The sequence below is a fragment of the Ptychodera flava genome, chromosome 4 (genome assembly GCF_041260155.1).
Source record: "Ptychodera flava strain L36383 chromosome 4, AS_Pfla_20210202, whole genome shotgun sequence".
Classification (NCBI taxonomy): Eukaryota; Metazoa; Hemichordata; class Enteropneusta; family Ptychoderidae; genus Ptychodera; species Ptychodera flava.
In genome coordinates, this window is record NC_091931.1 from 28,956,293 (window position 1) to 28,981,186 (window position 24,894).

General features: G+C 38.4%; 2 protein-coding genes across 5 annotated transcripts in view; both read right to left on the reverse strand.

Annotated features, from left to right (window-relative positions):
* Positions 1 to 107: 107 nt before the first annotated feature.
* LOC139132214 (sacsin-like) lies at positions 108 to 2,470 on the reverse strand. The gene is made up of 3 exons (XM_070698604.1): positions 1,097 to 2,470; positions 217 to 828; positions 108 to 134 (listed from the first exon to the last, which is right to left on the reverse strand). Exons 1-3 carry the CDS (start codon positions 2,468 to 2,470, stop codon positions 108 to 110), a joined length of 2,013 nt encoding a protein of 670 aa, XP_070554705.1.
* Positions 2,471 to 2,951: 481 nt separating this feature from the next.
* LOC139131394 (sacsin-like) overlaps positions 2,952 to 24,894 on the reverse strand; it is a 72,365-nt gene continuing 50,422 nt past the window's right edge. For 2 of the 4 annotated variants that reach the window (XM_070697419.1, XM_070697423.1), the window contains exons 2-5: positions 10,355 to 10,436; positions 6,455 to 6,543; positions 5,720 to 5,978; positions 2,952 to 5,434 (exon numbers count right to left, since the gene is read on the reverse strand). In XM_070697419.1, coding sequence (XP_070553520.1) covers positions 2,952 to 5,434; positions 5,720 to 5,978; positions 6,455 to 6,543; positions 10,355 to 10,370 — 2,847 coding nt within the window. In that variant the 5' untranslated portion in view covers positions 10,371 to 10,436. Of the gene's footprint in view, positions 5,435 to 5,719; positions 5,979 to 6,454; positions 6,544 to 10,354; positions 10,437 to 12,819; positions 13,151 to 15,904; positions 16,001 to 24,894 lie in introns of those variants that run through there. The other 2 variants (XM_070697421.1, XM_070697420.1) reach the window with 2 other exon arrangements.

The following is a 24,894-nucleotide window of genomic DNA, read 5'->3' on the forward strand; positions in this document are numbered from 1 at the left end:
AAGATCTGCAGCACCTGACTTTCTAATACTCCTTGTGATAGCCTCATTAAAGGTTACAACCTTCTTTTGATATAACTGCTGATTCAGCAAAGTAATTGCTTCATTTCTTATTCTTGACTGACTGATATCTTCATCTACAAAGAGGCATCGTGTTAGTGTAACCCATTTTGACTCATTGTAGATAACTGCTGGCTGCAAATCAGCTGGACCACAAACCTTCTGATAGAATGCCATAAGGAAAGGATGAAAATCACTCTCACATTTATCCAACTTTGGCCATAGGATCTGGAAGTCATACTTGCCAACCAGGTCATGCATACCAGCCAAATCTGTTAGTAGATTGATGAATGCCTTACACAGGACATCTGCCATTAGATCATGGTTCCATTCTGCTTCAAATTCTCTCCATTCACTGCCATCATGTATTTGTGTAGCCTTGCTCCATATGTGCCGCCTGTTTGGTTGAAGTGCAAAGGATGCGTTGAAATGAATAGGAAGTCCTGTTGGTACAGCTAAAGGCAGGAAAGAGAAAAGCTGCCCTTTAACAGGATCGGGTATCAATCCATCTTCACTTTGTTTCATAAGAGCTGCAACACCAGCACATGGCAAAACACCTTGCAGGCGACCTTCTGGCTGATTGGCTAGCATAAGTGATACACCATTGCTTGCACAGGAACTTACCAACCAATGTTGCTTCAAAGTACTTTTCTTAGTAGACTTCGAAAGTTTTGATGTAATCTTGATTGCAACCAAGTGTGTTGATTCAGGAGGGCTCTCCTTACTCTGTTCCATCCAATGTGAAGTTGCTTTAAGGATGTTAGCCTGTTCCTGTAAGGGTGTCAGATGTAGTACTGACTCATGGGTCTATACATCTTGGTAGCTGCTGTACCAAAGTCACATTTATGGAAAATATCTCTACAGCATCCTTGCCATCATGACTACCACTTTTCAATTTTAAAACTGACAACTTCTTTACATTTTGAGTAAACAGGAGGAGAGTGTGTGCCGACTTTTCCAGGGACAGAACAAGCTTTTGTAGAGCAGTCTCGTCTTGATATATTTTATCTGATATCAAATTGTCAGTGTCATGGCTAACCTGGTAAGCGGTTCTCAACGGAAGACGGAATAAAGTTCCTTCATAGTAGTTATCCTTTGTGATATCACATCCAAAGACTCTGTAATATGGCTGAAACTGATGAGGATATGTTGCAACTGTTTGCCTGTGACGTTGATTCCTCAGGTCAAGTTTTACTCCTGGTTGGGCTGGATTATGGATGCGAGATCTGAGGTGAATAAGTCTTGGATCAAACATCATTATATAAGGACCACTGATGAGACTTGGTGCATCAGTTACATGATAGACGGATGTAAAACCAAGGCCAAAACGTCCAATTTTCTCACGTTTTTCCTTCTTTGAAGCTGCTGCTATATCACATATGTTCTTAATATCATCATCAGTGAACAGAGCATTGTTGTATGCCCATAGAGCTGGTCCATGACAGTGTTTCATTTCTGGATCAAGTAACCGTTCTTGTATTTGCTTATTTGATCTTTGGTCAATCAAAAATTTTACCTCTGAAGCCCCAGCATCATCTGCATTCTGAATAAGCTCCTTGAAAATTCCAACACCTTCTTTGTACATATCAAGGTTGCGTTTGATTGCATTTATTACAGTTTCATGTGGACCTGCAAGGTCATATCCTAGACCATCTGTTGGCGCAACATGCTGACTGAGTGGCCTGAGTCCCAAATTTCTTGCTGTTACATTGGGTACATCTTCATGAATGATGCTGTAATTATCATCTGCGAGTTTTTCTGTCAGCCATTCTCTGTCTCTGTAAAAGCAATTGCTAGCAGGCATCATTTCCAAGTTGCCATCCTGTGACTGATTTGTAGGTACCAAAACATTGCGATGAAGTTCATCATCAACAGGACCACTGCTTGAGATAGCCTTGAGTATTGCACAGGCTAAGTTAAGGTCAGCATGATATTTTTCAGGTGATACCTTGTCAAAATTGCTGTCTTTTATACTTCTTAAAACATCTGATAGGACTGTTGAACTAAACTTATCATGTATTCCCATTGCTTGGAAGAAAGTTCTAAATTCACTTGCTAGTTCTACTGGAAGAATGCAGAGGTATGGCTGTAGATCAACATCCAAGCTTTGTGTCAGTGCCACCTTGTCTTGATTGGTGAATCCTTTGCCGTGCCAAACCCATTCAAAGTTACCAAGTGCAGAATCATCATAGATGAAGAGCTTCACTATTTCGATGTTTGATGTTGCTAGAAACTTGTAAATTTCAATCACGGTGTCTTGTATTTGTCTAAGATTTGGTTGCTGTTGCTCTTTAGTGGTACTTACAATCATCTTTAGCTGCCGCACAACACATCTGACATGTTCATACTTTTTGCCATCAAGTGGATGGGTCCAGCTAAATGTGTTCGTCAAATGCTTGTTCAGGTGTGTCATTTTTACTATTGGCATTACTCCTCCAATTAACATTGAATTTTCAAAAATGGTTACATCTTTTGGTGAGAATAGTTTTAGATTGTTGTTGTTTTGCTCTCCAAACCATTCAATACTGTTCATATACCAGCTTGGTTTATGATCCAGGCAGGGTATCCATGCCAGGGACATAATTCTTTGAGATAGAGATTTTCTTACTCGTTGCACATCCACTTGCTCCTTCAATTTCCAGCTGTATTTTTCAAGGTACTTCAACAAAGCACCCCCTTTTCTCACATTATTTTCATCTGCTGAGTTTTGCACGAGTCTAACCTCTTGGCTATGTTGTATAGCTCTGTGGAACTGATACTGTCTTCCGCTTTCATACCGATTCTTCTGATATGCTTCAGTAGACGTCCTTCATAGTAGTGCTCGGCTGGTACACATTGATCACCGAGAAGAAGCACAAGTTGAATGCTATTTGGGTCAATGGCATCACATGGTTTCACAAGGAACCACATTTGGTTAGTATACATCTGTGTCTCTTTACAATGTCATCATACTCTGAATGATTGGTGATCCATTCCATTATCCCTTTGCTTTCTGTCTCACTATAGTACCCACTTTCAAGGCCTGGTAGTATATACTGCTCCAGGTATTTATGAAATGGTATTTGTATAGCTCCAAGACTCAGTGCAAACTGTAAAACACTGTGTTCATCGCACACAAGGAGGGACTGTTTCACTCTTCTACATGGTAACTCTAAATAGTTGTTTGGAGTAACCATGTTGCATTGGTTCAATGAAACTGGATAGTTGTCATTTGTACATTCCCACAATGGTAGTTGCTTGAGGAATGTGAAGTCATCAGCTAATAGATTTGTAAGTTTACTCAAATATTTTGAGAGTTGTTTTGAAAGCTGAGGACAATTCTTTATGAGCTGAGTAATCTTCAATGGTCCAGCAAACTTCAGGACTTTGAGAACACCATCAACATCAGGAGATGCTATGTATTTACCCAGTGAAGACTGGGATAGATAACTTTGCTGGTTTCTGACTATGTAACAACCGATATTCTCAATGATACTGGCGATTTCATCATTTAGAACTGCCTGATACTGCCAGCTGGATGTTTTTTTGAAGATTGCTGATGGACCATTTTTTTTAAGTTTCAGTAGAGTGATGGGCCCAGAATATGTATCAGCATCAAGAGGAATCAGTGGAAGTCCTTCTAATGTAGAGGTGTCCACTCCACGTTGCCGTTCAAACCATGACCAAAAGTCACCTAACCAGTTTATAGGTGGTTCTCCTTTTTTGTCTGGATGCCAAATGACTGTGTTTTGGGCATTTGATGTGGTCCAGTTGTATGGCAATGCTGATGATAAATTATCAAGAACATGTGTCGGAGTCAGGAGTGTGAGCTGAGTTCCACAACAGGCTTCCCTTAACATAAGTCTTAGGTCATGTGAAAGAGTTGGATCCAAGAAAACATCATCCATATTTGGAAGGAGAGACTGTTTGTGCTCTTCCGTTTCAATAAAAATCTTTGATGCTTGGAACTTTTTGGAAAATGGAATGAAATTTCCATTTGCCAGTGGAAGAAGAGGAAGCCCTTCTAATTCTGCATACGATCCATCTTCAATGATATAGGCTAAAAGCTGCAACTTTGTCTTCCTATCCATGCTTTCTAATGTTCTTGTATTCTTTCTCAGGTAGAGTCTCACAAGATGTGGTGTGATTTTTTTAATGTGAACTCGAAAGTGCTCTAAACACTTCATCACATGTGGCGGTAAAGTGACAACAGGTGCGCAGCAGTCAAGCATGGTTTTAACCACAGCTTCTTGATTATCTTTGTTTTTGTATGATGTTGGATGATCAAAAGCAGCATCACCTAGTTTCAACCATTTACCACCTGAGACCTTGCTGTAGAACACCTCTTTCACAAGTAATAGAGAAAAAAATTTCTTGAAAACTTGTTGCCACTCTACTGAGATGACCTTTTTGATATCAGGCCATGCTCTGTAAACACAGTCTGGCTTCCACTTGAATACAGTGATTGCAGTCATTATAAGATGGGCATAAGCTTCTGGGATTGCATCACATGTGAGAAGTTGATTCCATCGGGCAGTCTTGTCATTTCTAGATTCTGCATCGGGCCACTTAATGCTTCGACGGTTGTCACCAAGCCCAAAGTATCCATGAATATGAACTGGGAGACCTGTGTTTTGACTTGGAGGCAAAGGCAAGAAACAAAAGATTCTTCCATCACTGATGTGAACAGTGTTTGCTTCGACCATTTCTACAGCCGTTCCTACCCAGGGCATAAGTCCCAAGTCATTGTCTTCAGACAGCTTCTTTAACTCTGTTGACAATCCTGACTTCTTAACTTGATGGACCACTATCCATCTTTTGACTGCCTTGTGCGTCTTTTCTGTTACCTCTATCTCCATTTCCATAGACAAAGGCCCCGATTCTTTGTTTTGCTTCACCTGCTGAAGGAATGTTGTTTTACTTCCTCGCAATTGATGGCGTGTTGTCTCAGTGATTCTTGCTTCCTGAATCAACTCTACCTCTCCGTATTTTCCCTTTCGCTCGTAAATAGATATGCTTTCAATATTTTTCAAGAAGAGTAGTGTAAGGTCAATGTCATCTTGGAATGTTGTGATCCAACCATCCTTTCCCATAATACGATCCTTGGATATGACATTGCTGCTCAGTTTAGAGGGTTCTTTTCTGAGAGGAAAGCGGAATAAGGTTCCACCAAAGTAGCCCCTTTCAAAGGAAGATTCATTGCATTCAAACACTCCCAAGTAGGGTGCAAACTGACCACTGTATGGTATACAATCAGGTGCAAGTAGCTCACCTTTCAGTTTCCACTTCTTTCCCGGTTTATTTGTATACTGCTTCTTCTTATATGGGTCATAGCTGAAGATGTTCTCCAGAGGATCAAATATACCTAGCCAATTACCACTTAAAACACTTGGTAGATCTAAAGATTAAGAAAGGAAATGCAATTAATACATATTTAATTCTATTGGGTTTATTATTTTACTGCATTAATGTATTTGAAATTGTAACACACAATCACAGTTAACAGTCTAAAATTCATTTGAACAACATCATCATTTGTGGTTGGCTACAGTAGGTATAGAAGACTTTAAAAATTCTACAGATCATTGTCTTCTCAACTTTTGTTCCAAGGGAAGATGCACATGTAAATTCATCATACAATTGAAAATGATTTAACTGCTGAATTTTCTGTGCGTGACAATACCTGTAATGTGGTAGATGGAATTGAAGCCCAGTCCAAATCTACCAACTTTCAGTGGATCCTCTCTTTTACCACTCTGCTCGGGTCTCTGAATATTTAACCAATCTTGGTCGGAGAAAGTTGTATTGTTGTAAGCATACAATGCTGGTCCGTGGTACTTCTTTAAGTCATCCGACCAGAGATTGTCAACAGGGTAGTCTGAGTCATCATACAAGAACTTTACTTCAGTTGCACCAGCGTCATCAGCATTTTGGATGATTTCCTAAACAATTGTGAAAGGTCAGTAAAATTAATCCTAAAACTTGCTTTGATTATAAGGAACCATCTTTCAAAAAGTATTTGGAAGCACTTTTTGTATTGAATTAATCATCTAACAGTGTAAATCAATGTACATTTTGAATCTAATTGTACACTTTTTTGTGTCTCTTCATTGATGTCGTCACAATATGGCCAAGCTTGTATAAATGTATGATTATAAAGAGTAGTTCATATTTATAAGCATGCAAATTACCATGTGTAATTTCTTATCGTTTTTGATGTATAATATGCAGCTACGAGGATGCCTATTTAACTTTACTGTGATATTGATATTTCTTGAAGAATTGTCAATTAACTATGCACAAATACAAGTGTTCCTTTTTGCTGCATCTATAACAAATTATCATATCTCCTGTACTATGAAGGCATTGATTCTGAAACGTGACCTCCGCATTACATATGCTAGATATGAAAACTGACCTTAAGAATCTGACCACCCTCCGGATATTTGTCGAGAATTCTCTTTAAGTACAAATACAGTGGTGGAAGTTTCTGGCCGAAGTCATCATCTGAAAAAAAATGAACCATACTGTGATAAGGTTTGGCTAGGATATGAAGACCTAATCGTAACTACAAAGGAATATCACATTGTTTTGAGGCCTTCCAGAACTAGTACTTGTAGATCGTTTGCCAGAATATCAACAAATTATCATGTTAAGTGAAGATTCTGAGAATACATACACAAGCAGTGGAGATGCAGAATGCTGTAACATAATGATTGTTAATCGTGAATTGTAAGATAAATTCGACGAAATGTAAAATCAACTGGGTAGTAATCTTAGTAGTTGATACGATGTCACTGTGCTTCTGTTCTCTCAGTTTAACTGGTATTGTAGGACATGGTAATCCTGTAGCATTTGATGGACAGATTCAGCGAACTTACTCTAAATTTATGTGAAAACGCCAGAAGTAATGTTACTGGAAAGTAGCACTATTGACAAACCCTGCCCTGCCAGTCGTAACGTTAATAACCAAGGCGTCATGCCACACTCTGCTTTCCGAGTCTTTTTTGTTCCTTTGAAAACTGTGTCACTGGTAGTCACAACTCACACAAAATTCAAAAGTAATTTACATAAAGCCTTTGTTGTGATACTAGGCTTGGAAGGCGTCAATTTGAATACCTATTTCTTAAAAGCCTGACGACCACAAATTTCCACGAACACTGAAAATCACTCGCAAAATGGAAAGTCAGCTACAAATTAATATTCCCATGGCAATCGAAATTTGCTAATAACAATCTACAACTGGATACTTATTCTAATTTGAAAACCATGTTACTATCATTACTGAAAGGAGTAGAGTGATTTCTATTTACATATGTTAGGATCAGTGGGTTATCATATGCTCGTACTTTTACCAAGATCCAGAAGCCCAGGGTCTAGCTGTACAATGATACTGTTTACGACTGTACTTTCCTGAGTGTGGGAAATTGTACGAGCAGTCCTGGCTTAATGTTTCTACATAAGAAATAAATGTACACGCGTTTTTGACTGATTTAATCCACCCGCAAACATATGTGCATGCAATTGGAAATCAAGCAGTCTGCGCAACCAAACTCAATAAATGGTAAATGTTGTCAACTTTGAACACTGCTACACAGAGATTCTTTTGATCAACTATCAAAAGAAACATGTTCAGCGATGTTCGATAAAGTTTGTGTGCGATGTACGACAGTGAGTATGTGTATGCGAATGTTTCATAAACATTACAGCCTGTAGAGGGTCAAGGTCACAAAAATTGTAACAACTTAGCTTAGTACTAAAGCGGTCATCATTAACTAAAGAATTGGGATGTACTCTACCTTTTTTTATTGTGATGTCTCCACTAGACTATAGGTACAATATATGCTGTAACTTCAAATCTGATGGACAATTTGTATCTTACTAAATTATCGTCCATTATTTCATATGAAACGATAGTTTTTAAGTGACTTACGGGGCCGTCATTATTTACGGCCTGGTGGTAGAGGAATTAAATCGGAAACTCTGAAATTTCGATTAATCCCCCCTGCCAACCTTGATGAATTTGAGTAACCCCCCTCTCTAACACAGAAATTTTGACTGAAACCCCCCCATTTCGAAACTTAATAAATGTCAAGACAAGTTATTGTAAAATTTACAAAAATACAGCAATAGTAAAAACTTTTCATATCCTTGTGTACCCTGCTGGATTATCATCAGTTATCTCATGACGATTGTGAAAGGTGAAACCAACAAAATGAAATTAATTCAAAGTCTCAACAAAATGTAGATATAAAATCTCACGCTTTAACCAGTATCCAACTACACAGTATTGTTTACTTTGAACGGGTATCATGACAGGGGTTTCACAAAGATATCTGGCAGGGCAGAATTTGAAGGTACTGGGGAGAGAACACGGGAGAGGCTGACGGGGAAAATGTCAGAGGAGGTTGTAACCTCTCTTGTGTAGAAAAGTTTGAGGAATTGATGTGTGCAATGGTGAAGTCTTATGCAATAGGAAAGGTGTTTCAATTTGTGTCTTTAAAGTAAAGTAGTTAGAACACCCGAAGTAGAGAGCGCGAGAGGGGGTGCACAGGTATAGAGGTCAAAGGTCATTTAAATTCAGAAAAATAATACTTTAAAAATCTTCTCAAAAACGGTATGGTCAATAACCTTCAAAGTTGATATGTAGCATCTAGGTAGTATGGTCTAAAAAGTTTCTTTACAGATTTTTAATTTTTCAATTGTTATGCAAATTCGGTTGAATTAAAAAATTAACAGCCAGGTCATGCGACCAATCAAAATATGAAGGCTCAGGTGCGCCAATACTCAGTATGCCTAATACGCCCAACAAGTTTGAAAAGGCTGCGTGCAACGTTTTGGAGATCTAGCTTTGCAAAGAATTTACGGAAAAAGAAGAAGAGGAAGTTGAAGTGACCCAGAGTAAATACAATAGGGGCCAAGTCCCGTAGGGCTTTGGCTCCTAAAAAGTGTCTAAAAATGAAGAACGCAAGACAAACAAAAAAAGGCTTTTATAGTCATTCTTGTTTCACTTAGCTAGGGATTTTTAGTACCACAAACGTTGGGTTGGTTTTGACAAGCAGTATTTGGGTTAGCCCTAAATGTAATTCATCTACTTAGTTCGTGAACTTGAGGTCAAATAACACATACGACGTCTGATAGTTTCTTGTACAGGTAGTCTTAAAACCCTTTCGTGCTCTGATTTAAATTAAAACTTCACAACATTTTGATCTCAGCGTCTTGAATTTAAACCCTGGCCGGAAAAAGGCCCGGGGTTGGGAATAACCATAGACAGTACAGTAGAGAAACTGGTTATTCCCGATCCCGGGCTACTGTGGAATAACTAAGGTGTTAAAAAGATCGTGAGGTGTTTCTGTCTTTTGTTATCCTTTGAAATTACAATTGTTATACATAGGTCAGAGGCCACACGCCTGGGATCAACAGGTTCCGCATATTGACAACAAACAACAAACCAACCAAATATCGTATTGTTATTAGTCAGTATTTTTCCCTAGTCACCTAGGTCATTTCACGTTCTAATCATCGGACTTTCCTGTTCTCTGTCTTTGCATGCATGAGTGAGAGAATCTTTGAGGCTTGAAAACGTCGCCATTTTGGAAAGAAGCCAACACAATTGTTTAGTTGTGTAATTTGGAAATTCAAATGCACTATATTGAGTGAGGCTGGTGAAAATACAACTTGCATAGAAGATGTATAATAGAAGATGATTTATGACTCTGATAGTTGTACCCACAACGATGCTATTTACTTCTTCTGTTTGCAGAATAGTGAATCTCGATATATTCCAACTCTCCAAGTGACTCAAAATTGGTTCATTTTATTCATTTAATCACAAATCCCCTTACACCATTACACAATATCGCGAATGCTACTGAACAATGATAGAAAAACCCATTTCATACATTATCGAATGCAAGGGTAATAATGTTGAAATTACAAACTGATCAAAGCATATGATAACAAGGAACATTTACTCGATATTTTTCAAGCTATAAAATAATTCAGGTTATTTGATCACAAGGTTACAAATAATTCACGCATGTGAAAATTGAAAGAGAAACACATCACAAGAAGAACGAGTAGAAAATCAATGGACTTTTTATAAGTCCACAGTGTCTGATTGTGTGCTTTTAAACTAGGAAACACGAATTAGAATAAACATAACACCGGACGTCCCTGACAGAGTTAAAGAAAGCACATTTTGAAATTATATAAAAAACAGCTTACAAAAATTCAGGTTGCCAAGATAAGGCCTAGTTATGCTTAAACAAATCAATGGATATATGTTTTATGATTTTTGCAGAGCCATTGTCCTTACCTTCACTTGAAGACATGGTTTCTTCTACACTAGGCCGTTCAAGCCGAGTAAACAGTCGAATTTAATCTTCTCCGGGAAGCCACTTGGAAAAAAGAAAGAGTCATATGTAAATTTTAGGATGATGTAAGAACACTTGCCACTTTCCAACAATATGCTTAATATACTTGTGGTTTCATAATATCTTCCCTAGCTACAAATTGATTCAGATTGAACGTGAAGATGTCAATCATACGAAGGGCAGGGTCAATCCTACCTGTAGGCCCATAGCTGTGGTGTCTTACCACATTTAACCCCTCCACTACGAGGGAGGAGGTAAAAAGTCTTACAAGTCAAAATCAGCCCGTAAAGGCAGGAATCCCGTCTTAAACATGTAGATTGATGCTCGTCTATTCTATATCAATGTGACAAGTGCATGCTAGTCGACACTAAGTGAGAAATGGAAGTCACTCATTTACAACACACACATGCATACATATACATAACACACGCATACGTCGGGCAAATGAAATACTAATATAAACATAATTTGGACCATTTTCGTAATTCCTGAGCAATTCTTCACATATGCGACTGTATCTATCATTTTAGGTTAAATTGCATATAGGAATTCATATTAACATATTCGGATGCTTGTTCACGTTCCATCGCTGAAATTTGACTTTCGTTTTAGTCCTGTGCATGTTTCGCAGAGTAGGATACAGCGATTAACGCATTTTGCTTGCAAACGAAGAACCTCTCATGTATCGACTGTAGCCGATTTAAAAGTTCTTTGATCACAAATGTTGTAAAACAGGTGACACCATCTATCTTTTTCGTAGAATTAAGTCCATTCATTCACTTTCGGTTTGAATTCTTCGAATTCACGTCGTATTTGCGAGTGCCTGTCACCGACTGTTCGGCTTCTCTTCTTAGCTCAACATCGTGTGAATTTACAGGGAAGATGAAAACGACTTCGAGCATTTCTCTCCTCACAAAAATGTACAAAAATAAATAAAACACAACAATGACAACAACAACAACAACAAAAAGAACTAGGCGATTATCCGGGCACATTTGACCACAATACGGTCTTGTATCGTTAAAGATGATTCACAGTAAAGCTTAGAGGCAGTGTGATATTGTCTTAGTTTTCTGGTGTTTGCTAAGAATTTCAAGGCGGTAATGTGTAATATCTTACACTTTAGAGTTGGACAGATATAGTAGGCAATAGTCTCTTGTGAGCTGAAGTGCATGTATCGCTCCACAGGATTTGAGCCATATCATTCAAGAAAATACTGACCGACCAGCGGGAAGTAAAACACTTGTAAAAATGCAAAGGATAAAAACACGGACATTTCTGGTTCAACCCTTCGTCAGCACTAAAACACATTGGAGTAACGTTGAAATACAAGGATTAAAAAACAACAACCAATCAACTACTGGAAAGATCGAATGAGTTTAATTGAACATTTAAAGCAGCTGGTGCTAGAGTGTCTAGTTTAACAATTGTGGCCTGTTCGAGTTTGTGACGGGTAGAGTCGTTCGTGGAAATGATTGCAGCAACTGGTATATATCACACCAGACCGGCCGCGACGGGGTGGTGTTCAGAGATGTTTCTTGACCACCGCCGTAATATGCAAGTTTTTTCTGTCGGTCACAGTATTAGTGCAAAGATGTTCGACAATATAATAGCATGCTGCAGCGTTTACATTTAGTACAGTAAACAACGTATTGGCCGACGTGCATCTCAGCTCGTCGGAAACCTTAGTTTTATAGTAAAAATGTTAGGACAGGTGCTGCAAATTCGACAACCACATGATAATATGCCGGTTGTGCGGTGTCGATTTAGTTATAATGGAATGAACGAGCCGGTCTTTGATATTGGAGTGGAAATGGACACTCCGTTAATTAAAATGCTTTTTCTTCTGCTAATGGTTTGACGCGCTGCTTAGCTTTGTCAAATAGGCTATACAGAGTAAGGATAACCCCGTGCAATGAACAAAGTACTTGCATGTACTAGTGTCTAACGGGTGCTAAAAGTCCTTTTGATCTGAGGAAATGTGTCGAGCGCAAATAAATTGTAAAAAGGGAATACATCCCTTGCATCGTCGGGGCTGATGAGATGAACTGAATAGAGCGTGCGCATGAGAGTCTGTGGGTTTATAATGCTCAGAAGCAGAAAACGAATCGCAATTGATCAAGACACTGTCTATGATTCTTCCGTTCAGACTACTAGCCTACAGCAATCAATGCAGTCATACATTATATTACAGTCGCTTGTGAATCGATATGCGACGGCCGCTGAGCGGTATTCATTTCTAATGCATATCACACAGTTGCCGTCGTGCATCGATTCACAAGCGACTGTGCATTATAATATATATCAGAAAAACAGGGATTTCCAGTTTCTTCGTGATTTACACGTAACGCTCGTGAGTGCAAGGACATTTTAAAATATTCGAGTGAAGATAATAATCGCAACTCACGTGCATTTAAAATTCCTGAAAGTATGCCGTCCCGATAGGAAGCCTACAGACTATGTAGATCAAAGTGAACGTCACTCGGTAGGCTGCAGACGTCCCCAGCAGGTGAGGGTGTGAACGCGACGTCGAGTGGAGTGAAGGCCGACCGGTTGTTGCAGCATAACTTATTTGTGCCAGCACCTCTAACTCTTTGTATATTACACTGTGACCTGACATGTTCTCTGCAGTGCGGGAGCTTTCAGTTACTGCACTATGACTGCAAACCGCCGACCTACCGGGGCCCGGGGACGTTCGGCAATCTGTTACTATCACCGGGGACACCCAGGGGTGGGCATTGCGGTATCATGTGAAATTGGAAATTGCAAAAGGGATCATGGTTTTTAAACATACTAGGCCTACTATCTGACTATGAGGGTCACTTAATTGATTCAAAAAATGTTAACCGACACTTTTCAGTGGATAGTTTTTACAATTTTAACAGAGACACACACAGAATTTGACCACCGGTCGATGTAACTCAACGTTCCTTCAACATTGTCCACGTGTTAAAACTGCCAAGCAGCATAACTTCATAGCGTCTTTCTGTATCCATAGCTTTCGTTTCAGTTGATTACATGTGTTGCCCAGCTTAGGGGTGCTTCCGAGTTCAGTTATTTGCATATTCATAGCTTCTAAGAAAAATGACTGCGGAAATACCGAGAAATAAAAGAGAAATGTTATTGTACCCCACTTTTTGAGAAAAAACCTATCAAGTATAGTATTACTTCCCAAATATTGTTGACTTTGACGAAAAGCCAAGTTAAAGCAGAGAGTCGTTTTGATATATAGAAATATCTAGACATTACACAAATCACCGTGTATGTGCTTTAAGCCCTATAATAGATTCTGAGGCACTGATACTGACATAAATGCTGAGTAGACGTACGAGAATACATTGGAATTCAGTCGAATTCAGTCTAGCAGCTGTGCATCGTCATCATGATTCAGCCGCACCAAAAAAGGAAGACAAAAACCTCAAACTTCATATCTGAGGAGTAAAACTTCTCTGAAGAAAATGCTACATAACATTCAGCATCTTTGATCTCTTGCTGCAGTATGTGCGTCTCTGACATAATTGGAATTAATGACTGAAATTCACATTAAACAGTCCGGGTTATGTCCATAGAGAGGATATTACGATTGACCAATCAGCAAACCTGCCGCCGCCAACGTCATGAATAATTAACCCTGCAATCCTTGGCTCGCAGATTGTAATGAGTTCGGAACTTTCGGCCAGATTTCACCCTTTATTTTTAGCACTAGGTAGTTTTTAGATGTAGACGTTATGCACAATGTTCAGTATGGTCGAGATGGCGACTGACACTGGTGGTTATTATATCGAATATTACTTCTTTGGATCGTTTTCCTGGCTAGGTACCGCTCCTAGAAATCAGGATTTGACCCTTGTAAATTTACAGCAAGTTATTTGTCGCCAAATATCGCCTATTTTTGGTCAAATTTAATTTAACCTTTCCATCTGTAGCATGGAGAATGTTTCAAGCTTTGCAACGATGGGTCAACTGTTCTTGTCAATGATCGGAGCACGATGGAGCACGATTTTTTCGATCACCATGCATTTCCCGGTACGATTGACCATTCGCTCAGAAAAACGCGCGCCGGATCAATCGCCGAGAAGTCAACCAGAAGCTGGTAAAAAGTACGAAAAACGTCCGATAACTCTTTGCCGAACATGGTTTAGGGTAAAAAAACTCAGAAATCTATTTCTGAAGAAATCCTTACAATTTTTAACACGGTAGAACGTCGCAAATTGACTAAACACCTCCGGGTAGCCAACATTCTCACTCGATCGGTGACGGTGGCTCTGTCAGGTCAGAACGCGATCTCAGCATAACATTTCAAAGTGAACCCACTTAACCTTTAACCTCATTACATATACTGTATGTGATTGGTTCTTGCCTTAACCTCATTACATATACGGTACGCCATTGGCTTTTCCTACTATCCTCTATATGGACATAACCCGGACTGTTAAACTGTTGTGTTAAAAAAAACTGACGATGACCACATTTCATTTTATATCTCCTGTTTCGTAGAATCGGAGAAGTTTCTATTACTTTCGTTTCAAATTCTCCGAACTGCTAGTGGATCTTTGCTAGTGTCAGCGTTCAGCTCGAATCAGATTCGTTCATCAACGTGTTCGAATATGGAGTCATAAGGGAAGGGATTGATTAAACGGTCCGGATCACTGTTGAAAAGTCTTTAAAAGTTTGAAACTAATATTTAGATCTCAACATTATGAATCCGTTGTTTTTCTGTAGCATTACAAGCGTTGTGTGTCAAATATGGGTCGGATTCTGCGTCAAATTTCGAAGTAGCAATGTGCATCATGGTAGGCCGAACAGAACCTAGCCACGCGTTTTGAATTCATGCGATCTCCTTACTGCTTGGTTAGGAGAACTTGAAATTCACTTCCAAGTTATACACTATGTGAATTAACATTTCCCGGTTTATGAACTGGATTTTATTAATTGCTATTTGTTTCATCCTATTATGTCCCTTTTTTCGATCTGCTACTGAGTCAAACAAAACAAGATTCGGCTCGCTCCAGACAATGTAAGCGAAAGGGGATTTTCTCAATCTGTTCAGAATAGTCTGTCTGGGATAGAAAGTGTCATCGGGCGACGGCGTGTGTAAACTGTGCTATATGAATAATACACTACATATAGCCATAGCGTATTTTGAATATAATCTTTTGCGAGTATTTACTGTGCAAATATCCAAGATGACTGTTTTCTTTATATACCTAACACAAGCACACAGGATTTCCGAATGAATACCACTAGAGCCGTACACTCTTAGGCATACTAGACGTATGCAGCAGCCAGACATCACATAAAGGGAACGAGCTGTTGTTCGCTGCAATCTGTGTACCACCTTCAAGAACCCTCATTTCCTGCACGCCCATTGAATGGCTCCATAGCACTCACACTATTGCAAACGTGAAAAATGGTGCGGTGTGGGTGAAATTTATGTAGTGACGGATCAGAAGTGTCATTTGAAGTTTGAACGGTCACAAACATTTACTCACCTTCAGAAGTCTCTCTGTAATATGTGATGGTGAACGTCATAAATTGCAAAAAAGTACAGAGGATTGTGGTTGATGGCCGAGGCGTCTACTCGAAACGAACTCATACTCATGTACTGGATTGTTTTTGAACGCTTCTGAATAACACAGTCTATTGATGTATTCGAAGCTTTCTGAGAATAGCTTTCTCTGTAATTACCAGGAATGTGAACAAGGGAGCAATACTTCTTTTCTTTTTCGAAAAATTAAAAGTCTTGGTCATTTGGACTTCTAGTGTTATTGTACGCTTCGAGGAATTGTTGAAAATACCGATCAATGGCTCTTTTCATAAAAATGACTGGAACCGGGTAATGTGTGTGATTTCTCGCTTGTTGTCGTTAGGACCATGATACATTCAGTACGGAGATGTGTCATTTAATAAGACGCAGAATGTGAGTCGTGTAGAAAGTCATAGATCGGTCCATTTTATGTTGCTGTATTATTTTGCTACGTTTGCGGCTACCCATGGAAGAGTGCGATCTTTATAAATTTAAGTTTATAATGATGGTCCCCCCTTGCAGCAGCCCTCGGAGACCAAAGTGGTAATGTTTCCCCGTGTTTTAGAAGATACCTGAGAAACTACACGATATTTGGATCATGGTGATATGTCAAATATGACACAGATTTGCAGACTAACCAACGTGACAGACATTTACCAAGAAAAGTCCAGTGTTTTCATTTCAGGTTTCTTGTCTGTTTAGGTTGAGAAGAAAATAACATTTCGCAGTTATTCAGATACCCGGGAAGCAGTTCAGTATCGATGACTCATCCGGTTTTATTTGTCGGAATTTTCAACTTCGCAATCTGAGAAAGATGGGCAGAATATCCCTTCTGTTTTTGTAATTATTATTATAAATAATAATATAATTCGTGATTAGCTGTTTTCAGCAAAAAAGAGAATTCATTATTTGTCCTTTGGAGAAGTACTAGTAACAGCGATATTGAATTTTTCCTTGCCGTGAGGAATTGTTACAATTGAATTAAGAACTTCGGGCAAGTTGCATTTGATGTATCATTGTCAATGATTGAGACGGTGTTAAATTGAGAACACGGAGTGACGTATCTTCCCTGTCGCTGTAATAACAGGCAGATTTTGTGATCACTTGTAGGGCAATCACTAAAGTTTGAAAACATTGAAGTTAAATAAATTTATTCAATTTTCAGAGGACGAGAATATTTTCATTATAGTTTATCGCCCTATTCGTAATCAGCGCACACTCTATTTAATTTGTTCTAATGATAAAGGAGTGCAAGTGGGCGTTTAGGTATGGTTTATAACTCGAACTATCGAACCCTCGAGAGTTTGTTGTCTTGCTAAACAGATAGGGTATAAAGTCAGCCAAGGTATGTTTAATCGTAGAATGGTGGATTTCCAACACCTCAAGTATCAGCCACATACGTAGTTGTAATGTCTCAGAGATACGTATCATCGGTGATCGTACAGAAACTTCCTGCGACCTAGCAGCTTTGCTAAATCATACTACAGCACCTACACGCTCTAAGAATGATTTGGAATTCATGACATTTTCGCGTTTCAGTACAAGTTTTAAAAATCTCGGCAACTGATGACTAAAAGCGTATTTGGTCCTATGCCTGATACAAACGTAGTACTTCATCTTTTGAACCAACTTTACGATAGGATTCATTTGTCTTACGGTGCCGTACATATATCCTAGATGTTTTATATGTTTTTAAGAACACCTATATACAATACAGATATTTCGTCACCCCTTTCATGTGGTATGATTTACAATTAAATGCATTTTAGTGTATCGAAAAACTGATATGGGCAACAGTAAAATCGATGTGACACAACACTATAATCGATGAGGTCAACAGTATGTTAATTACATTTTATAAGGAACTTATCAGCTAGGCAGTAATAGAGGAATCAACTCCGTCTGCAAAAGTTGCAACATTGTCTAGCAGCAAGTCAGACGTAGTCAAAACAAAACCACCCGATCCACAGACACTGGCGCCAGCGTCTGACCTCCTGCTAAACAATGTTTCAACTTTTGCAGACGGAGTTGATTCCTCTATCACCGCCTAGCTTATAATTGCACAGTCTTTCATCATAAAATTTAACTACAAATTTGTTGTCCACATAGATTTTAGTGTTGTGTCACATCGATTTTACCGTTGTTCTTCATGTATCAGTTTTTCGATATACTAAACTGCATTTGGTTGTAAATTTGACCCATTTTGCAATTTTGCTTTTCGGTCGATTTGATTGCTGCTGCACTAAGACCGACGGACTTAAAGGCTTGCAGACTAAATAAAATTCCGGCCATCAATCATCCAGAGAAAGTGGGACCACTAAATAATTACCACATCACAATGTGTCTTTACGACAAAGTATTATAATTTTAAAATTCTCTCATAGAAATAATGAATTTAATTATTACAAGGATTTCATATGAGCCAATGAATAGCTGTGCCATGTTGAAGGACGCGACAAGAAGTCGGGAGGGGCACCTCGTTACCGCTGCCAGGGCTGAACACTTTTGTGCTTCTAACATGTGTAATCATGCACAGACTAACAGGTCATCTAGGGTCACGACAGCCAATCAATGTCCCATTTGGAAATGTGCACTGTCGTATTCATTTTGGCCCTTTTGAGTACTCGTAAATCGATAGATTGGTATTGGTTGCTTCTAACAAAACATTGTACTGACGTATTCAGAGCGTTCTTATTGTACTCTCTTATGGAAATAGCATGAATACGACAAAAGGGGTGACCAACGCTCATTGCGTACCTTAGTAAACAACGTCTTGATGCCTAGACGACCATAGATAATGTTGTGAACCTACTTTTAATATTCACATTCAACAGTTATAAAGTAGGGGATGACCGAACAAAGTCTTGAATAACGAAAGAAAGTGTAAATTTGCCAATATTTGAAGGCAAGAAAGTAATAGCTAGTGTTCAACTAGGTAAGAGTAAAACAATGACCCGAGGGCTGTTACTGCTCCGAATCTTAATAGTATCTGTATTACATGACTAAATACAGAACTTTCAATACATGACAGTTGTCTGAAAATATTGCTTGTCTTGTACCTATATGTATGTATTGCTGTAAGAATTAAAGGTCAGGGATACAGACATCCATGGATTTCTTGTTGACATTGGGACACACTGACCTTTATTTGATAGAAAGTTGCTGACAAAACCTTGTATTTCAATCTCTTATATATTGAGATACGAAAGTGGCTTTTCTGTCATTGGTATGGTTATTGTTACTATTACGTATTATCATTCAGCTGCCATATACAGGGGCAGTAGCTAACTTTGATAATTTTGGCAGTATTTTTGTTCAGCATATCGACTAGAGTCTTGTTCTCCTCCGTATGTTGAACTGTCCAGCATTCGGCTTGCCAAAACAGCCTGTGTATGCGTTCAGTGCATTAGTATCGTTGACAAAGAATTTCAGTACATTGAAATTCATGACAAGTTGGATATTCTATGTTTCAGCATGCCGTAGGGAGGTAGCATGAAACTCAGACATCTCCTTAGCGTCCAGGTTGTGAAACCATTTATTGCTCTGCTCTGCTCTGGTCAGAAATCTTAGCCTTGATTATTCCCCCAGTTTTTACGGAGACAATTTGACATCTATTCAGAAGATTCCGTGTATTGCAGGCCTTATACTGTTCAATTGATAACGTCATCGATCCCCACAGAAGGGAAGAGGCCATTGTATTTAACTCAGGTGAATAATAATACTAATACTTTATTTTTTATTTTTTATTTATTTATTCTTTAATTCGAGAACGTACTCATAAAACCAGAGGAAACACAAAAACTTACTCTACAAGAAAATAAAATAAAACTAGACATACTCTTCACTTGGAACAAAAGTACATAAAGTTTAAAAACATTCTGAAAAATCTTGCGCCAAAGATGCTGTGTCGATGCTAATACTCAAGCAAATCACTTTTCTGTCTTCTTTGATGAAACAAGGTTATATCATCTCATTTTTTGTGAAAGCAGGAAAGCTATATGTACTATGTGCTTGTAACGCTTGAGAATGCTATATAATAGTACCCACTGATTGTCAGAGGGAGGTTCCAACAACAATCGCCTTTCCTATGAATGACTCTAGAAATTCACAGAAAACAGCCAGAGGAAAAGAAAACTAGCATAAAAGCAGATCATTCTGTATATTTAAAAGGAAACACTCGTCGCAACTGCGTCTGTGCGAGTTTCTTGTTTACAAACAATGTATTTCGTGCACGATATCTAGATGCAACTCATCATCAAAGCTGCAACATTTAAATTAAACGATGTAGATTATGGCAGACATTTTTTAACTTTCATCAATCACCATCGTATCTTGGATACAGTGTTTACATTGGTCGTATGGGTCCCATACGACCTTTGAGCGCAGTTCAGACGAATGTATCCCTTTAACGTAAAGTTCTTGAATCTATGGCTTCAACTGAAGTGCTACATTTTTGCACCTACTTATGCAACACGGCTTCCATATAGGGAACGATAAAACAGTTAATTTAAAGTGGCAGGTTTTTGTCAGCTTTACCTCTGAGCAAAGTGACAAACTAAACTGTGCACAATTTTCAAGGGAGAACAATGGACTAAAATAGCATAAATAGTCGATTCGATTTCAACAAACACTAATTGGAGAAGCACGGACTGCCGCCTATGAAGAAAACAAAATGATAAGGAACTGTATGTGAGTTTCTTCAAAGCCAATACAGATGAAAGAAAGTGTCTAGGATAATGTTACCCAAAGTATCCTTTTATGGAATCGAAGCCAAAACAGAGATCAGTTAGCTGTGATTGTTAGGAAAGAAATGTATATTCTTGTATTACGTCACTATCCACCTTATTTTCTTAATAGAGCTAGAGATACTCTAGATCTGATACCATGCCTTCAAGATTTCAGCTTTGAGGCACCGCTTCCCGTCACTGTTTATTCTACCAATCAGAGCTTCCATCTGATGAGAAAATCTGCTAGATCTATCATCATGTGCCTTTCGCAATGATGACTCATAAGCCTTTACCGCCAAAACTGCTTTATCAACAGGAAACCTCGCCTTCCTAAATCAGAGACATTTCTACTTTCAAAAGAGATTCTTCAAGTCACTGGACTCCATGCCGATATTATACTGTCTCTCGCCCTAGAGTCTTATGCTTCACTGTATATAGCCGCTAATAGTTAAAGTAGTCTCCTGTAGTGTTAGACAACTTCGTCTCCCGACTTCCGTCTACCGAATGGTCTTATTCCAAATAAAGATGGTCGTGTGTACAATCTGAACAGTATTAACGGGTGGAAGAAGCTGGTGCGTTTCAAAATCTGGGTCAAACTTTTGCATAAAAATGACCTTCCCCCAAATTCATATACGAAAATTCATGACCTTCAATCGTCTTCATTTTATGCCAGTACATATATAAAGTGACAATAATTACTAATTACTAACAATATTAATAATGAAATATCATTATTAAAAATCTAAAATCAACGCCGGGTACCGTGAATCAACACATGTGAAAGTATAAGCTCAACTTTTCGAAACACGGAAGGAAAGCGTTGCTTGTCACACGAAATGGGGCAGTGCAACCTTGCAGTGTTCATGTTGGAAGAGGAACGGGATGGGACACCCCCTCCTGATGTAGAAAATTTTGAAAATGTTGTCATTTTGTGGCAGTTTGGGTGCATTTTGAGACGTGCTGGCCATGAACATGAAAGCACACCATCAACTTCTCTGCAATGCGTCGAAAAAAAAGGATATTTTGTGACAAAAAGGGGTGCAATGCAACTGTGCAGTGGTAAAGTGTGAAGAGGTCAAAAGTGGGTGTTCCCCAGACTGAAAGATCCATCGCTCGAGGACGCTCTAAGAGGGAGGGGAGCGTGGAGAGCGCCCTCGAACGATGGATCTTTTAGTCTAGGTGTCCCCCTCCTGTTAAAGAAAACTTTTGCAAATTTAGCTATTGAACTGACATCATTTAGTGAAATTTTGGGTAAACTCATTGGCATGTTCCGGCCAAGTGTCCAGCAATTGTGACAAAACAAGTATCCGTATACATAAGATGTTATCATTTTGCAAATAAACACATGTACAGACAAATTGCTTTGTCTGTGATAGAATGGAAATGTCTATGAAGGAGATTTAGAACTTTGATTACAGTAGAAGATAAAGGCTAACATTCTGCGATTGTTTTTAAGATCATATTACCGATGAATAGCAATACATACAAAGATGTTCTTTTTTTAGATGCCTCTATGAGTGACTGAATCTTTGACATCATCGCTTTGTTTTGATTCATGCTATGAATGAGAAAGATATTCTCAACAATGGTGTCATTGAACATTAATGCAGGCATAAGCAGTTTGAATTAAACGGTTCCACTATGAGGATTATGCCCCAACACAGTTTGCCTAGAATGCTATTTGTACGCTTGCGTCCGTACCTCCGACTAGTGGGTCGGAGGTACGGAGGCAGGCTGACGAATAGGATTCTAGGCTACAACATAGTTGATTTTGGAAATTATAATGATCTTGGTGATATCACGTGACTGGGAAAACTTTTGATTTGGATAGCTGTATGGGCATATTTCGGACATTTTTGTTGTATTTCACCCTTGAATCGTTGAACCCAAAGTAGTGCCCCGAAAAGCTCGCGCAAATTGAAAGAGCCCCCCTCCGCCCTCCAAAAAACTCCACCCGTTTGCATATAAGGCTGCGTTCACAAATAAAGATTTGGGGGATCGCGATTGAAATCTAATATTTTTCAGATACCAAAAAAAATTTTAAATCCCCCTCTATATGATCAAAATTTTTCAAGTCCCCCAACCTATCACAAGCCCGCATATTTGTAAAGGATTGTGAGCGCAGAAAAAATAAACACGTATTGCGCAGTTCCGCTCGCAGGTGTTCAATACTACCTGTTATTAGCAGTTTGTAAAGTAATATTCCTAAGGCAAGTTCTTAAATTGATTCATTTTTAAACGCATTGGTGAAGTTATTGGATTTATCGGTCTAAGCCAGCTTGAGTTAAGCCAACTCTGGCAAGGTCAATTGCCCCTGCCAACAGCACACAAAATGACGATCATGAGAGAGTAGGCAAATTGTGAATTCTGGCTAATTGCCATATTGTAAAAAAATTAGCACAGTGACCTACCCAAAATATGTTTCAAAAGTACAAGACATATTTGATTTAGATGCTAATCAAAATTGACAATACTGGAAGGTTAAAATATTCCATCAGATAAATGTTTTAATCTCTGAAATACACGGGTTTTTTTTGACAAAGATTTTTCAAACAGTGCATTACGTAGGAGTGTGAGGGGGTGTTTATACCTCCGGTCTATCCAGACCCCATGCTGGTGCTTTGATATCATATTTGACTTAAAATACTATTAAGAATACTATTACGAATAGAAAGTTATAGACAACTGTATTTATGCCTCCAGATTGTCTATCTTTACACCAAGCTCTAGCTCTGGACTATAATAAGTTTTACCTACTTGTGACCTGCCTTAGAATTATACAGGAATTGCACTGGTTGTCAGTTCATTAAATGATTGCTTTTAAGATCTTTATAATGAATTTCAGATGTTTTCATGGTTCAACTCCTACATATCTCACAGTTAAGTCTTTACACCCAAAGGCGTAATCTATGTTCGGCAGAGCATTTCAAGTTGTGGTTACTGAGAGTGAGAACCAAGAAATATGGTGACAGAGCTTATAGTGTTGCTGCTTCCAAAACGTGGAACGCTCTTCCGCTTAACATCCGTTTTGTGTTTAAGCGTTAGCTAAACACCTACCTTTTTAGACTTGCATTGTCATATTAGATTTTTAGGTTGTGTTTAATTTGAATTTTTTTAATTTCTGAATTTCAATTTTGTTGACTTTTAAAAATTGCTTTTGTACATGTATTTTTTTAAGTGTATTTTAAGCGTCTCTGATCAGTTTTTATGTGGATTTAGACGCTATAGAAATAAACTATTATTATTATTATTATTATTATTATTATTATTATTATATGCAGAATAGCTACAGTGTGCCCTCGGATGCCCAACTGTACTGTCGCCTCTATCCAATATGGCCGTTTAAACAAAGGGTTTCTGAACTTTGCCACGTGTAGGTGCACTACATGGTGCATATAATTAGCCAAGCAAGTTCAATACGACTTAAAATCACATAGTTAAAGGCTTACAGATAGACAGTCCGGCAGCATAAATTAATACACACCAGCACATAATGCTCTGTTGTTGATTAAAAAATGAAACACTATTCTTCATTCATAAAAGAATTAAGAAGAATAAAACATTGAAGGGGCATCAGCTGTAACTTTTGACTAATTTTTCACTACTGTGTTCGATGTATCAATTACAGAATTTACTATAACCAATGACCAATATGTCATTTTATAGACTAGTAAATTATCTTTCTGATGATACCTAACAAGTGAGGTTATATTCAAAAACAAGCTCAGCAGATGACTTGTCGGAAGACAGGTTTAACAAACACGCATGTAATTCGGCAACACTGTGATTTTGCGATACCCTTTAAAATATGACTGTTACAGCTGTAGAGTCCCAATATTTTTCCTGTTAAAAGTCTATTTCATATTTCTTACATGTCCCTGTACCAATAAAACAGATTTCATACAAAGCATTGCATTTCTTATTATGTCTAACTAAAAAATTGTTAGAATTTGAGATTTACTGTAATTTGCGATATTAAACTTTGGGATTTGGGGTAAGTTTTGGTCATATTTCACGAAAACTGTACAAGATATTGCAAAGTACAATATGTCATCTTCATGAAGAATAAATTGCCTTTCTAATGATACCAGACAAGCGAGGTTATGTTAAAATAAGCTCAGCAGATGACTTACAAGAAGACAGATTTGACGAAAATGCTTGTGGGTCGCAAAATCGTGATTTTGCAGTACCCTTCAAAACATGACCATAACAGCTATTGCGTCCTATA

Bases quoted from the DNA above. Each gene is read 5' to 3' on its own strand.
- LOC139132214 (XM_070698604.1), bottom strand. From the start codon at position 2,470: ATGACACACCTGAACAAGCATTTGACGAACACATTTAGCTGGACCCAT. The intron at 829-1,096 runs GTTAGCCATGAC...ACACCCTTACAG, and splicing joins CGTTGAGAACCGCTTACCAG to GAACAGGCTAACATCCTTAA. The intron at 135-216 runs GTTTGTGGTCCA...GCCTCTTTGTAG, and splicing joins TTATGGCATTCTATCAGAAG to ATGAAGATATCAGTCAGTCA.